Source organism: Chenopodium album, chromosome 23, assembly GCF_948465745.1.
Source record: "Chenopodium album chromosome 23, dcCheAlbu1.1, whole genome shotgun sequence".
NCBI lineage: Eukaryota > Viridiplantae > Streptophyta > Magnoliopsida > Caryophyllales > Amaranthaceae > Chenopodium > Chenopodium album.
Window position 1 is genome coordinate 22,311,528 of NC_137856.1, and position 16,899 is coordinate 22,328,426.

General features: G+C 39.3%; 1 protein-coding gene across 1 annotated transcript; it reads right to left on the minus strand.

Annotated features, from left to right (window-relative positions):
* Positions 1-14,556: 14,556 nt before the first annotated feature.
* Positions 14,557-16,074, minus strand: LOC145607138 (uncharacterized). Its single transcript, XM_081662889.1, has one exon. The coding sequence runs from the start codon at positions 16,072-16,074 to the stop codon at positions 14,557-14,559; it is 1,518 nt and encodes a 505-aa protein (XP_081519015.1).
* Between the last annotated feature and the right edge of the window lie 825 nt (positions 16,075-16,899).

Sequence of the window (16,899 nt, forward strand, 5' to 3'; positions counted from 1 at the left end):
CACATAGGGTTTCAGCAGACCCTTGTCGGCCAACTTATCCAACAGTCTCTTCAAGTTGATACACTCATTCGTGTCATGACCCACATCCTTGTGGTAATGACAATACTTGTTTTTGTTTCTGTATTGGGCCGAGCCTCTCAAAGGCTGAGGCTTCTCAAACTCAAACTTGTCTTTTATCTCCATCAAAATGGAGTAACCATCCTTGTTGAACTCATACTGAGGTTCGTACGTCTTGCTTTTCTTTGACTTGGGTTGCTTGTCATCAGCTACCCAGATTTCTTTTCTTTTGTTTCCTTCTTTCTTTCGGCCGGCCGAGTCTTGGTGAGAAGATTGCTTCTTCTCAGCCCCCTTGGCTGGCTGTTCGGATTTGGTGAGCGAACAAAAGTCCGCGGCCTCAATATAGGCTTCGGCTTCCCGCAATACACCTGCGTATGACCGAATCTTCTTTCTTACCAAATCAAACTTGAAACCATTATGCCTTAATCCCCGGAGAAATTCTGAATAAGCCATTTCGTCCGGAAGATTATGGATTTGGGCTTTTTCTTGGTTAAACCTTTGGACGTACGAGCGTAGTCCTTCATTCTTTCCTTGAACAATTGTAGCCAAGTTGAGACTTGTCTTTCTTGGTGGGATGTTGTATGAGAAGTTTCCCACAAACAACAAACTGAGGGTGGTGAAGCAATTGATGCATCCGGCTGGAAGGCTGTTAAACCAATCCTGAGCCACCCCTTTGAGAGTGGCCGGGAAGCATCTACACCATGTAGCATCATCTACACTTTGCAAGTACATCAGATTCCTGTACGAGGTAACATGCTCTTCGGGGTTGCCCGTATCATCATAGGCACCCACTAGTACACTCTTCACCTTTGCTGGTTGAGGGGACGCTAGTATGTCTTGCGAAAACGGAGGCGGCTTATCTCCCAAATTCAACAAACGCATCTGCCAATCAATAGGCTGAGGCTGAGCGGACGTTCCAGCCAGATAGGGAGCCTGGCCGAACATCTGGCCATACGGCCCATACTGCCCAAAGACTTGTGGAGTTGGTTGTACCAACCCATTGGGTACTTGAGGAGGCTGATATTGCAATGGCTGAATTAGACGGGGAGTAATAGTATGGCTCTTGCTGGAAGCAGCCGTGTTGGTGTATTGGGAGAAAGATCGGTTGGAGGCCTCATCCGGCATGGTTGGGGTAGAGGCCGTGTCAGAGTATGCGGCCCTCTCCCTTTGCTTGTGCCGAATGTAATCCCTTGCGTCCTTAAAGCGCTGTGACGGCTCAGTCTCAACTATTTTTGGCTGTCTGCCCCTCCCCCCAGCCGACTGTGTTTTCGCCAGCAGGCCAGAGAAATTGGTCCGTGGGACTCGGGGAGACCTTCCGTGCGGACGACGGAATGGGGTGTTACCAGCATCAGTTGCATTGGTCTTGTTGTTGGCTTTCTTAGAGGTGCTTCCTCCCCCTTTTTGCTGGACAGCCGCCAACTCCTTGCGGAGCTTAGTCAGCTCAGCCATTAAGGCAGCTGGGGTAGGTTGTTCGGCCTCTTCAAATGAGGCAGTCAAAGGATTGCTTGAGTGTATGGTAGTACATATGTCCTCTACATATCCATCCTCACCTGGACGAGGTCCAGGATTAGGTGTCTGACCATCTATTGCCATAACGGACGAGTATCCCCACAGACGGCGCCAAATGTTTCGGGTTTTTTTGTGATTCCCTCGGATACTGGTCGCGCTCTGTTGACAAAGACTCGGACACCTACAAAATAACGAATATTCCGGTGATCGGAATATTCGCCTCCGACGCTCAAGTTAGTGAACGGAAACGGAAAAGGCTAGAGAGAGAAAGTAGAGAGAAGTTGGAGCGTTTTTAGAGCTCTTGTATTAATGTCACATCAAAATCCACCCCTCCCATCATAAATGATTGGGGTATATATAGGGGTGGGAGCATGTGCCCCCCTAGGGTTTATGCCCTAAAATCTCGGGACATGATTGGCTGCGCAATCAGAGGTCGCCACGTGTCGTGGGGGGCGCCGTTTTACGGCTTTCAAGGCTTTCTCGGGATTTGGGCCTGAGGTCATCAGAGCCCTTTTCTCTTTCTGATTGTAGCTTTAGGGTATTTAGACATGGCTGACAGGTGTCACCATAACAGGGGGACACGTGTCTCACTCTCATAGGGCCACGTGTCACCTATTTATTGGGCCACGTGTCACTATGAGATTGGGCCACGTACCTGGGGTATTTTTACCCTAAACAGGCTGTAAAAGGTTTGCTTGTCCCCAAACGTGGGATGTAATTGGTTCTCTTGTCCCCGAACGTGGACCGTAGATGATCCGGTTGTCCCCGGACGTGGTCTGTAGTTGGTCCGCTTGTCCCCGAACGTGGGCTGTAGATGATCCGCTTGTCCCCGGACGTGGGCTGTAAATGGTCCGCTTGTCCCCGGACGTGGGCTGTTAATGGTTCGCTTGTCCTCGGACGTGGGCTGTAAATGGTCCGCTTGTCCCCGGACGTGGGCTGTAAATGGTCCGCTTGTCCCCGGACGTGGGCTGTACCAAAATAAAATTTGCCAAGGGACTCGTTTAGAAGGGACTCGTATAGACTATGATCGACTCGACCAATTGACTTGACCAATGACTTGACCAAGCATGACATACATGACATGTGTATGACTTGTGATTTTGTGTATATGTGTATTAAGTGAGTGTGTGCATAGACACAAGCAACCGAAAATGCAAAAGAAAAAGTTTTTCGTCATTTTTGTCATGAGATGAGTGGAGGGTACCTACTTTCTCCCGAAAAAGAAAGACGTGAAAAAAAGTTTATTTTCGAACTTCCCTCAAAAAAGAAATTTGAAATTTTTTTTTTTAACTTCCCCAAAAGAAAAGATATGAAAAAGGGAAGAAGTTTTGAACTTCTCGTTCAGCAAAACGAAATGAATCGCATGCATGGATCGAATTGCTTTTCTTGAAGATAATGTATGCATGATACATGTTCTTAGGCCAGGAGACTAAGGACAATTACATCATGTGACACGATAGATGAATTAACTTAGGTCATGGAGCTAAGCATCATATATGGTGTAAAGAAATGATCTCGAACGTCGCTTAGGTCTGGAAGCTAAGCACGTATATAGACGAAGTGATTATTGCATAATGAACGTTGCTTAGGTCAAGGAGCTAAGCACGATATGCTTTGTATGATTAAAAATCATTGACATATAAATGTTGCTCAACGCATTATGCGATGTGTGAAACAATGAACATTGCTCAGGTCAGGAAGCTAGGCAAGTAAACAATGTTTCTTCTAAAGAATGTTGTCTTGAAAGATGATGACATGCACAGTGTTGAAACAAGATTTCATGATAAAGGGTTCTTAAAGGGAATGATGATATGGCTATGTATGTGTGAGTGAAGTGTGTGAAAGTGATACTAAGGTTGGCTGCAAAGGTTATGGTGATGGAAATAGATGTGAGAAGAGTCAAAGATGATGACTCTTGTTGGGCTGGGTAAGCTAAGTGATGTGGGTTCAAGCCCCCAAGTCTAGCTCTAAATGGCAAGGGTTAAGCATTGAATATTCTTTGACTCGATCATGCATGGATATGAATATGAATGTGGCCGCACCTCAATGTGAGGTTGCCCTACGTATCCGTTAGGAATCAGGCCGAACGTAGCTCTAACCAAACTTTTCACAAGTGTATGTACACCTCAAAGAGATCTTTCAAGGGTTGTAATGTGGTTAAGTTGACGGTTTAAGGAAGAAAGGGATAAAAGGCTCAAGACCCGAGAGAAACCCCTTGAGATATGTAATTGTGTATTGGAAAATTTTAAATTCGCAAGTTTTATTTTTCACAATTTTTTTTTTTTTGCTTTGATTTTTTTTTTTTTTTTTTTTTTTGTTCTTTTGAATCAATGTAGGCAATCCCAGATCATGCTATTCATCACTCACTTAGCATTCATGTTTCTTAGGCACAGTACCAAGCACTTGATGAGAGACGCAATTCGAGACGTGTTCGTATCAAAGACATTGGAACACTTGCCTTTAGACATTGTTTTTTTATTTACTTATTCTTTTGTTTTTTTTTAACTTGCTTTTTGAATGTTACACAAATTGCACACCTTCCCATCCCATGGTTAGGTAAATGTGGGTTGAATAAATGAGGCCAAACGTTAGACGAGGCTCAAAGTGGTTGATGAATAAATGGATATGTGATCGAATGAAAATGGTTTAAGGGGAATGATAGGGTTGCAAAGGTGCCTCAAATCATTGGTGTACCTTGTGTTTAGTTCGGCGGTTTTTTTTTTTTTTTTTTTTTTTTGGAGAATGACATGATCGAATGCAAAGGAAATAGATGCTTATTGATGGAACATGGCATCGAGACATAAGGATGAGGAGAACCTGTGCTAGACTTATTAGGGAAAAAGGGTTGGAACAAAAGACAAAAAAAAAGCATGAAATCTTGTATGGAAACTTGTCTTGTGCTTCGTCTTCATGGATGCTTATGAATTACTTGTTACCGCCAAGAGGGACAAGAAATTTGTTATTGCTGATGCTTTGATTGGAAGAAAAGAAGGAAGGAATAACGTTCTCCTTATTCTTCCAACTCTTGCCTAGTGAATTTTGAACTCGAGTACTATGGAACAAAATGAGCTCACTTAATGCATTGGCTCAATAAATCGGATTGGAAAGGAAGAGTGTATGAAAAAATTTTCAAAACCAATGTGAAATAATCTACTCATTCCTATTACGACGGAAAACGACGCATGCGTGGTCCTAGTAGACGATCATAAGCAATATAGTGCATTACTCGAAGACAAAGTATGTGCAACGACTCAACATGTATGATTAGGTGAGTTTATAAGACTCGTGGTATGATTGCATGATTAGACATGAAGACATTGTGAAAAACAAAGGACCCAAGGACCAAATAGCACGGAAGACTAAAAGACAGACTAACTTGATTAATTTTGTTCAATTTTAATGTTTATGCTATTTACTAGGTAAAAACGGTCCATTGGCAATCGTTAGTCATAAATAAGATCAACCACAATCAACGACAAAGAACACATGTTAAGGTTAGCACAAAAAATCACAAGAAACTAAAAAGATGAGTGGAATTCTAGAAGAGTTAGGATTCATGGGTATAAATAAATAAATAAATAAAAATAAAAATAAAAATCTATAATCCTATGTTATACGAGTTGACACGGATAAAAGGACTTGGCTAAGACTAGCTTGACACGAAAATAAAAAATTAAAAAGAAAGAAAGTTGACACTAAAAAGACACCTAAAACTGGACAGACTGTAGTATATCGGTTATAACTTTATATATGTGACTCTGATTGGGACGAAACCAATGCCTAATGAAAGAAAAAACTCGGGGCTACAGATCCATATGTGGCACTACACGTAACCTTTTCTAGAACTCCGGCTATGACCAAAACAAGTTGACACTTGTGCAGTATACGGGAATAAAAATCCGGGTTGACTCAAAATTAAAAAAGACTCGACTCAAATAAAAAAAACAAGGGTTAGATAAGAAAAAAGAGAAGAAAAGAAAAAAAAATAAAAAATAAAAATATGCACACATAAGCACATTGTCACGAATGATGCAATGAAGTTCGCAACTAAAGTCAAGATCTATGTTCCACTATGGTCAAGCTTATTTGGGTGTCAAAGGGTACCATGGTTAAGAGTTTGGACGCGTTAGCAAGGCAGCCTCCCTTGAGGGTGTATGCCAACGGGCAGCTCCGCGAGTTCGTGATGAAATCGAACTCGACTCCATGGTTTGGGTGGATTTAAAAACTCGAATGAACCCTTATTGCCATGAGCGTTTTTAGGTTGATAGAGCTTAAATTCCCCGGGCTAGCCTCGTACGTAGAGCACGTACTATTGTGGAAAAATAGGTAACCTAATATGCATATGCATATGTGACAATGCCAATTAAATCGCACGAATACAATTCAAGAATCTTTCAAGTCTCATCCACTTATCTCAATTAAATACCGGTCACTCAAATCGATAAATAACCAAGAATCATCCCCAGTGGAGTCGCCAAATTGAAGGCGTCGCACGAAGTGCACCTACGTTAAAAGCATGTGTTGTGAATATGCTTGGCACTCATAGGAAGTGGGAATTGACATATACGATAGGGACACAATTAGGGACAAGGAAAGTAGGGAGCTGCCAACAAGTTTTAAGGAACTTGTAAACCGTTCACGGATCATTTAAGGCAACCACGAAAAGGGACAACGAAAGGCAACAACGATTGACCAGTGAAGGTTACACCCCATTCATAATCCATGAGATTACTAACTCCATATGGTTCGGAACCACAAAAGGAGGATCGGGGATGATGGTACGAAGTGAGTCATGGAGTCACATTCGCCCGTATTGGCCTCTAAAATTAATACATAAATAATACTTGCAAATTAAAATAGCGCACAACATACGAAAATCACAATGTATAACCAAACAATTATGCCCAGTCTTCTCTATACATGATACTAAGTTCTCGATACATCCCTATACATGGTTCTAAAGGCAAGGTTTCGTACCTTGTAAGTACCTCAAATAAGTACTTAAAGTAGTTGAATACACTATAAAAATTTGATGAGTGTCATTTATGGCACTCATTTAGTTCTTTTTAGGGTGGAATTCATGCTCTTTTATCTCTCTTTTCCTTAATTTTCCATTAGTTTTGTTCTTTATTTTCTTAGTTTGCATTTCTTGTAGTTGATTTTCTATTTTTATGTATTTCTTGGTTTATTTTGCCTTTTTCCCTTTTACTTGTTTGTTTTCGTTCATTTTTCAGGGTTAGATCGTGTCTTAAGGATTCCCGAGTTTTCCTCTCATATTTCTCATCATTTCGGATGCCTTTTGCTTGCCATTTGGGGTTCAAGTTTGAAGAAACACAAGGTGCAAGTTTATGAGTTGGTGCACTCGTGTGGTGGGGGCACCATTTTTGGCGTTGAACCCACCATGGAAGCCATTTCAAGACGTCCTAACCTGGTGTCATCAACATCACCAAGTGGAGCGCACGAGGATGAGCAAGGTCGAAGAGAGGAAGAGCTCTCCTACTCCCAGGCGTAGGTGCGCGCGACTGTGGCGCGGTCGCGCTCCTCCTCCTGAGCCCCTGTTCCGTACCCTCTTTTGAGCCGCCGCGCATTTCTTTGGTGATGGTCGTGCCTATGTGGGTTTCTTTGGACGACTTAACTACCTTATCTTTGATAGTTATACTATATATAGTTTTTCTTTCTATTTTTAGGGGGAGAATTAGATTTTAAGTTTAGTTTTTAGAATTAGGTTAGATTTCTAGATAGAGAAACTCTAGTTCTTAGTTTTAAAGGAAGAGAAATTGAAGGTTGAAGATTGATTAGTTGATGATTGTAGCAATTGGATGATTTCAAATGTAATTTCTTTAATTTGGCTCAAGTTTGTAAGAATCTCTTTCAGTTTAATTCAATCTTTAGTTTGATTACAATTTTTTTGTTAATTGTTCAAGTTTTATTCATTGTTTGATTGAATTTCTTGATTTCAATTGATAATGATGAACTTGTTAGTTAGTTTAGCTTTGGTTTCTATTTTCTTGATGGATTGTGAGTAGTTTACTTGCTAGGGTAATGGTGAGACATATATGAGTAATGGATTGATGCTAATTGGGGGAAATTGATGGAGTTGATGATGTGATTAAATTGGTTGATTGATTATGTGCATGTGTATGTTTAAGTAGTAGTGATCAACCTAGTTAATCATGCTAGATTGCATTGTAGGTCCACAATGATACGGACCATTGATTTGTGGCTTGCATTTGTCGATTGAGGTGGTTTGTGAAGTTCCTAGTTAGTGTCTCTCGTAGTTGATGCTAGTTTGACCTATAGGAGACAAGCCTATCACTCTCTTTTGATTGCATGATCGATTTTCCCTCGCATCACTCGAATTAGTCAATTCTATTCCCGACTAGCTAATTCCATTACAAGTATATGTGAATCCTAAGCCCTAGTGTTTCATTTTCTTGATTTCTACTTGTTGATTAGTAGTTTAGATCATACCATACACACCCACACCTTGTCTTCGAAATAGCTTAGCCTTGGCAATAACAAATAACTCTTATTCCTAGTGGTACGACCCTCGACTTGCCATTATACTTGTATGAAGGTGTGTTGAGCGTTTATTAATTTAGTTTTGGCATAGGAAAGTTAGTTTCAACGACCTAGCTTACACCTCGTGTCAAAATTCCGGAACCAAGTCTCCAACATAAAGGGACAACAATACTATATTAATTACCCTTGTATACACAATTTCCAGCAACCTGCACTCACTTTAAACAACTTTAAATAATCTGAAAATTATTCAAAAACTCCTAATTAGTCTCTCTTTTAATGGGTAATTAAACTCTTTCATTAAAATCACAAGTTTACTACTTTAAATAAAATTCCAACAACATTATTTGATTAAAACTCCCTTAGAACTTTATAAAAACATAATTTTATGCCCAATCAATCAATATAATCATTAGGTATACAAAAGCCCAAATCAAATTGTTTAAGAACCCTTAAAATCACATCTTTAATAAGTTTAAACCTGTAGGGAATATTTCAAGCATTACCCCAAATTTGAACCCCACTGTGATCATACACTTAAGCATGGTGGCGTCTAAAGGGAAGGAAACAAGAGCAAAAGAATCGCCAACAAGTTTTAAGAATTTGTAAACCGTTCACAGGGTGAAGGTTACACCCCTTCACGAACCAGGAGATTGTCAACTCCAATAGATCTAGAACCAAGACTGGTGTTCGGGGATGAGGTTACGAATCCAATCTAAAAGAGAGAGTACCCGCCCTATAAAATAGGCCTCTACTTTATTCTGCTCGTATTCATATGCACTTTCTAACTAACATGCTGTAACGCCCCGACCTTTAAATCAGTTATTAAGAGAATCTTAACAGCGGAATTAACCTAACATGGTCGGGACGTCACTGCCGTAAATCCCTCACGAGATTTACAAGGCAACAAACATGCTTAATTAACAAACTTGAATTACAAAACATAGTAATCTATCTATAACAAACATTATTCTTAATTTTTATAATAGAAAATCCTATCTTATCTCAAACTTTACTAAGTAGCTTAGTCTTACTATTCAAATTAAACAACTTAAAACTATAACTACTATTAAGTGATAACTGAAAGTAAAATCCTCGCTACTACTCGTCTCCATCATCCCCAGCAGTACCTAAAACATAAAAATACAAAAACGGGTGAGCCGAAGACTCAGTAACGAACTACTCTAGTAGTGTAACATCATTTCAATTCATTTTAGTTAACAAAACAGGGAGAATGGAATATCTTAAAACATTTAATAAAATTTATATAATGATATATATAACGTTCATATTAACATGCTAGTCGCTGGCAAGTATGACATGGCGGAACGTCTTCCGCGATGGGCCGGTCCCCATAACATAGAGCAGATGCTCGACATAGTTGGGCTAATGCCCCATGGGTACATGCATGACCGAGAAGTAACCTGTAAACATATACTGCCAGACAGACTAGGCCTTTCACTGTTATTTATCATGTTATGTAACTTTTACATAAATCATTCATAGATTCATAACATACTTTCGTGAGATCCAAAGATCAATAAAACAACGTATATCCATAAAATCATTCATATAAATCATAAGACTGAATTACATTAACATAAACACATTCATCATCCCGCAAGTCATTAAATCCAGAGATACAAATAACTTTCAAAAGTGGCATCATGCTTTTATAAAACACATTTCAAGGGAATTGCGGGTACTAGCAATTAGGGAAGTCAATGGGGCGGGGCGGGGCGGATGTTGGCCTTCCCATCCCCATCCCCACCTAATATTTTCATCCCCATCCCCATCCCCATCCCCATCCCCGCGGCGGGTCCAATTTTAATCCCCATCCCCGCCCCACCGGGTACAACTCCAAAACCTTCCCCACCCCACCCCCCACTTGGATATCCATCCCCACCTAATCCCCACCAAAGACCCGCCTAATCCCCACCCAAGATCCACCTAATCTCCGTATCTCAGATACACAATCCTCCATAATTAATACGAATTATAAAATAAACGTTCTACGCACATTTTTGTGTTATAATATAAGTGTCGTACAAAGTATTATAATTAATATTGTATTTTACGTAATTATTTTATAAATACTACAAAAGTATGTAATTTTTCTTTAAAAGATATATAGATGTAGGTATGAGGTGGGGATGAGGTGGGTACAAAATGGGGTGGGTGGGGCAGGGCGGGGATGGGGTGGGTATAACTTAAAATCCACCCCCGCCCCATCACCCATGGCGGGTATGGAATTCATCCCCATCCCCGCCCCACCACCCGCCAAACCGAGACCCATCCCCGCCCCACTGGGGCGGGGATGGGGAGGGTCTCCTACTTGACCCGCCCCACTGACATCCCTACTAGCAATAGCCGTTACCTCGATTTACAGTCCGATAACCTTCCTGTTAGCTTTTATTTTATCGTTCTTACTGAGCTCCGAGGTCCGATTCCTCTTAAAAATATAAATTATTGCATTAGTAGGTAAAATGACTAAAACTATAAAATCCTTAAATCATTTTAGTATGAAAACAATCTAAAACTCATTTTCTTTTAGAAATAGCTAGCTAGTACTACGTAAGTAGTAATACATGACACTTAACTATTTAGAAAACAACTAGATATACTACCCAAATTAAAAACTACATACGAAGACAAAGAATTTATCTTACTTTGGGTACTCTTAAAACCAAGGTTAAGAATTTGGTCCCTAACGGTCTCGGCAAAAGTAGAACAACGAAAGGAGGGGGAAACAGCACGACTGGTCGTCCGTGGGGAAAGGTGACAGCAACGGTCTAGGAAGAGAAGATGACGGTGGTAATATTTGGGTTGGAATTTATGGGATATTTGTTCACTTATAACTAGAACTTGCAAGTGATGAAAAAGAAAAACTAGGATTAGCAATATATATATATTGATATTCTGATCATTTGTTATGTAGTATTTGGGAAAAGATGGAGTAGCCAATAGAAGGCAAGTAAGGTTAGACTAAACTTCATCCTTACCTTACTTAACCGTGAAGGTGATAATTGAAGAGGTGGAATTTGTCTTCTTGTTCCTTTCAATCCTTAACCTTGAAGGAGTAGGATAAGCTCAAGGTAAGGTGGCAAAATTCTAATCAATTATCCTTGATTTGTTTGGCAAGACACTAGGCAACAATGAATAGGAGAAGTAAACTAATGTTAATCCTCATAACTTAATCGTGAAGGAAAGAGCTCAGGGAAGTTAGGAGGGGAGTTTTGTATATATATATTTTGTATCATTTCGCTATTTCGGATAAAAGAAATACAAATTTTGATACAAAATCTTTAAATATTTTATGGACCGAAAATAAACTGTAAATATAATAATTTACTTTCCTTAAAATTAGCTTCTGAAATAATATAATATAAAAATAAAATTCAAGATTAAAACATTCGTTCTTGTTAAAACAGAGACAAAACTTTAATTAAGCTAATAAAATAAATATTAGCGTATAATAAATCAGGTTTTAAAATCTCGAGTATTATATCCTAACCCCCTTAGAAAAAGTTTCGTCCTCAAAACTGGAGCTCAGTCGAACTTAGAACAATTATATCATTAAAGCATACAGGTCACATTTAATCAATCAATTCTCATAATATTTCTACAATAACAATATCACAACATATAATATATAATAGTCCATACGTTGTTTGTGGTTAAACAAACAGTTCGGGGTATTTTGTTCGCATTTGTTCCTCCACTTCCCATGTAGCTGTGATTGGCCCATAAGACCTTCACCATTGGAATTACCTTGTTTCTACGCTGTTTCTCTCTGCGGTCAAGGATTTCAATTGGTTTTTCCTCATATGTCAAATCGTTCCGCAATTGTAAGGGTTCATTTTGAATCACATGGCTTGGATCAGGGACATATTTCCGTAACATTGACACATGAAACACATTATGCACCTTCTCTAAGTCGGTGGGTAAGGCAAGTCGATATGCTACCTTATTCACTTTTGCTAAGATTTCGTACGGCCCGATGTACCTTGGAGTTAACTTTCCTGATTGACCAAATCTCATAACTCCTTTTGTAGGAGAGATTTTTAAAAATACATGCTCTCCAACATCAAACTCTAACGATCTCCTTCGTTGGTCTGCATAACTCTTTTGTCTGCTTTGAGCAGCTTTCATTCTTGATTGGATAAGACGAATCTTGTCAGTTGTTTCTTGAATCAGCTCTGGTCCTATGACACGTACCTCATCAATATCACTCCAACACAATGGTGTTCGACATCTCCTCCCGTAAAGGGCTTCATATGGGGCCATTCCAATGGTGGCTTGATAGCTGTTGTTGTAAGAAAATTCCACCATAGGTAAATATTTTTCCCAAGTTCCTTGAAAATCCAAGACACATGCTCTTAACATATCTTCAACAATCTGATTAGTGCGTTCAGTTTGCCCATCTGTTGTTGGGTGGAAAGCAGTACTAAAGTTGAGTTTTGTTCCAAGCGCCTTTTGTAATTCTTTCCAATATGTAGCCTGATATCTTGTATCACGGTCAGAAACAATCGAACTAGGTACCCCATGTAATCTCACTATGGTGTTCACATATAATTCAGCAAGTTGATCTAGACTCCTGTTATTTTTCATTGCTAGGAAATGTGCAGATTTTGTTAATCGATCCACAATGACCCAAATAGCATTCATTCCTTTAGTTGACCTTGGTAGTCCTATGATAAAATCCATTGATATCGAGTCCCATTTCCATTCTAATACATCCAACGGTTGTAACAAACCTGCTGGTCTTTGATATTCTATCTTAATTCTCTGACACGTCAAACATTTAGCTACAAATTCTGCCACTTCTTGCTTCATGTTACTCCACCAGTACATTTGTTTCAAATCCTTGTACATTTTGTTTCCTCCAGGGTGAATCGAGTATGGTGAACTATGAGCTTCCTCTAAAATCTTCTTTTTCAACATCTCTTCATTGGGAACACATAATCTACCTTGAAACCTTAATGTTCCATCCTCCTGAATTACAAAACCCGGGGATTTCCCACTTCGTACCTCATTCTTTATTCTTTCCAATTGTGAGTCCTTACTTTGGGCCTCCTTAATTTCATCTATCAATGTTGGTCTTATCTCTAGTGTATTTAGACAAGCACTCCCATCCTTATGAATAAATTCGATTCCCATCCTTTGTAAGTCGTTATAGTTGGCTTGAGAAAAAGGTAGAATTGAACTCAGGCGAGCTTTACGACTTAAGGCATCAGCAACAACATTAGCTTTGCCAGGATGGTATTGGATACTCACATCATAATCTTTTAAGAGTTCCAACCATCTACGTTGTCTCATATTCAGCTCCTTTTGGGTAAAAATGTACTTGAGGCTTTTATGGTCAGTGAAAATTTTACATGAAGCACCGTATAAGTAATGTCTCCATAATTTGAGTGCAAAAATTACGGCAGCAAGTTCAAGATCATGAGTGGGGTAATTTTGTTCATGTACTTTGAGCTGGCGAGAAGCATAAGCTATGACTTTATCATTTTGCATCAATACACATCCTAAACCATGCTTAGAGGCATCACTATAAATAACACATCCTTCAGTTCCAGATGGAAGGGTGAGAATAGGAGCAGTAGTGAGACGTTTTTTAAGTTCCTGAAATGCAGACTCACAATCTTTATCCCAAATAAACTTGGTATTTTTCCTCACAAGTCGAGTTATAGGTAATGCAAGCTTGGAAAAGTCTTTAACAAATCTTCTATAATATCCAGCTAAGCCCATAAAACTTCGTACTTCAGGAACGTTGGTTGGTCTAGGCCATTCCACAATTGCTTTTATTTTCTCAGGATCTACAGATATTCCCTTATCAGAAATAATGTGCCCCAGAAATGATATTTCCTTTAGCCAAAACTCGCACTTTGTTAATTTTGCATATAACTGATTCTTGATCAAGGTATCTAACACTATTCTCAAATGTTCCTCATGTTCCTCATTATTCTTGGAATAGACCAAAATGTCATCAATAAAAACAACAACAAACTTATCGAGGTATGGTTTAAAAATACGGTTCATCAAATCCATAAACACCGCTGGTGCATTAGTTAACCCAAATGGCATTACAACAAACTCATAATGACCATATCGCGTTCTAAAGGCAGTTTTTGGAACATCTTCAGATTTAATGCGGAGTTGGTGATATCCAGACCTCAAATCAATCTTTGAGAATACTTTTGCACCTCGAAGTTGGTAAAATAAATCATCAATGCGAGGTAAAGGGTATTTGTTCTTGATTGTGATCTTGTTTAGCTCTCTATAATCGACACATAACCTCAAACTTCCATCCTTTTTCTTCACAAACAAGACTGGGGCTCCCCAAGGTGACACACTTGGTCGAATGTATCCTTTCTCAAGAAACTCATCTAATTGTTTCTTCAATTCTTGTAATTCAGTTGGTGCCATCCTATATGGTGCTTTAGAAATAAGAGTCGATCCTGGAATTCACTCGATGGTAAAGTCTAATTCTCTTGGTGGTGGCATGCCAAGTATCTCTTCTGGAAAGACTTCTGGGTACTCACAAACTATAGGAATGTTAGTTACTAATGATTCAGATGGGTTTAAGTCAAACACACTACAAAGATAACCACATATCCTCTTATCAATCTGGTGAGCTTTCAAAGCAGAGACAATTTGGATCTTTGGTTTTCTTTCAAACTTTTGATAGGATATCCTTTCTTCATTTGAAGCCTTAAGGGTTAAACTTTGCTCTACACAATCAATTTTGGCCTCATGCTTTGTTAACCAATCCATACCAAGAATTATGTCAAAATCAGATAGGTCAAAAGCTATCAAATTAGCTCGGAATTCGGCTCTCTCTAAGATAATTGGACAGTCTCTATACATGGTTCCACATTTTACAGTTTCTCCAGTAGGGAGGGAAACACTCATGCCAAGAAAGTCATAATATGGTTTCAATGGAAAACTTTTGGCAAATATTGGGGAAATAGAATGTGATGCTCCAGAATCAAAGAGAACATAAGCATGTGAAGAATGGATAGAGAAAGTACCAGTGATCACAGTGTCATCATTGTCTGCCTCATCCTGTCTCATCACATAAACTCTTCCAGTTGTTGGTGGTCGAGGTAGATTTCGGTTTGTGCCTCCTATGTTGGTGTTGTTCCTTCCCCGATCTGCACCAGATAGAGCTGGTCCCTTTGGAATTGGTGAAATTGTTATGGACTTAGGACAATCCTTAATATAATGACCAGGACTCCCACATCGGTAGCAAGTATTGGTACCGACACGACATTCATTTTCAGTATGGCTTCTCCTTCCACATTTAGTACACACTACTTGAGATCTATTATTCTGATTTTTGTTCCCTCCTTGCTGACCTTGTCCTCTATTACCAGGGTAACCCCCTTGTTGACTTTGGTTTGGCCTCTTTGTTCCTCCTTGGTTTTGGTTATCATTCCTCCTCTTATAGCCAACATTCTGTGCCTCTCGAAGTAATACAACCCTGTCCACATTTACTGTAACGTCAACCATATCTTGATAAGAAGTAAATCGTTGAGATGATAGTCTGTCCTGATATTTCAAATGGAGACCTCGTTCGAAACGATTCATCCTAGATTGTTCCGTTGACACTAACTCTGGTGCAAACCTTGATAACTCCATGAATTTGTTTGCGTAATCCAACACACTCATGGTTCCTTCTTGTAAGTGGAGGAATTCATCTTCCTTTTGTCTCCTCAAGGACAATGGATAAAACCTATCTCGCATCAACTCTTGGAGTTTGGCCCAACTAAATCCAAGCTCATCCTTCCTTTCTTTGTTGACCTTCCACCATAAACTTGCTTGACTAGTGAGATAAAATATAGCAAAGTCAACTTTCATCCGATCAGGGCATCGCAAGGTCTCGAACAACTGATCCATCCGGTTAATCCAATCTTCAAACTCGACAGGATCAGGCTTACCATCATATGATGGTGGGTTAAGGGATGAAAACTTTTTAAACATCGACGCACTATCTTCCTCATTCGTATTTTTCTTTTTCCTGGAATCCTGAACTAGTTCAGCTAATAGCGTACTCACATTCTCAAGTCATCCCATTCTTTCTTCATACTCTTTTAAGGGTGGCTCCTCGTTGTTTTCCTCATGGAAATTTTCTTCGTGGACCATTTCATTCCTTATAAAAACATCGTTCTGGGTTCCTTTGGAGGCATCGGTAGCTCCCTTGTAACTTGCCATTCTGCACATCAAATGTGATTAAGAAAACTAAAAATGGAAAAATAAGCCCCTTGATCCCGTTCCTACACTCACACTCAATTCATTTTTTTTACCACATTTTATTAGCTAGTGATCTTAATCTAAAAAAAATCTAATAAACTCTATATATAAATGTAAAACCATTAGGGTTTCACAGGAACCATTGCTCTGATACCACACTGTAACGCCCCGACCTCTAAATCAATTATTAAGAGAATCTTAACAGCGGAATTAACCTAACATGGTCGGGACGTCACTGCCGTAAATCCCTCACGAGATTTACAAGGCAACAAACATGCTTAATTAACAAACTTGATTTATAAAATATAGTAATCTATTTATAACAAATATTATTCTTAATTTTTATAATAGAAAATCCTATCTTATCTCAAACTTTACTAAGTAGCTTAGTCTTACTATTCAAATTAAACAACTTAAAACTATAACTACTATTAAGTGATAACTGAAAGTAAAATCCTCGCTATCACTCGTCTCCATCATCCCCAGCAGTACCTAAAACATAAAAACGTAAAAACGGGTGAGCCGAAGACTCAGTAACGAACTACTCTAGTAGTG

Excerpts from the sequence above, each read along its gene's own strand:
- LOC145607138 (XM_081662889.1), bottom strand. The coding sequence starts at position 16,074 with ATGTTTAAAAAGTTTTCATCCCTTAACCCACCATCATATGATGGTAAG.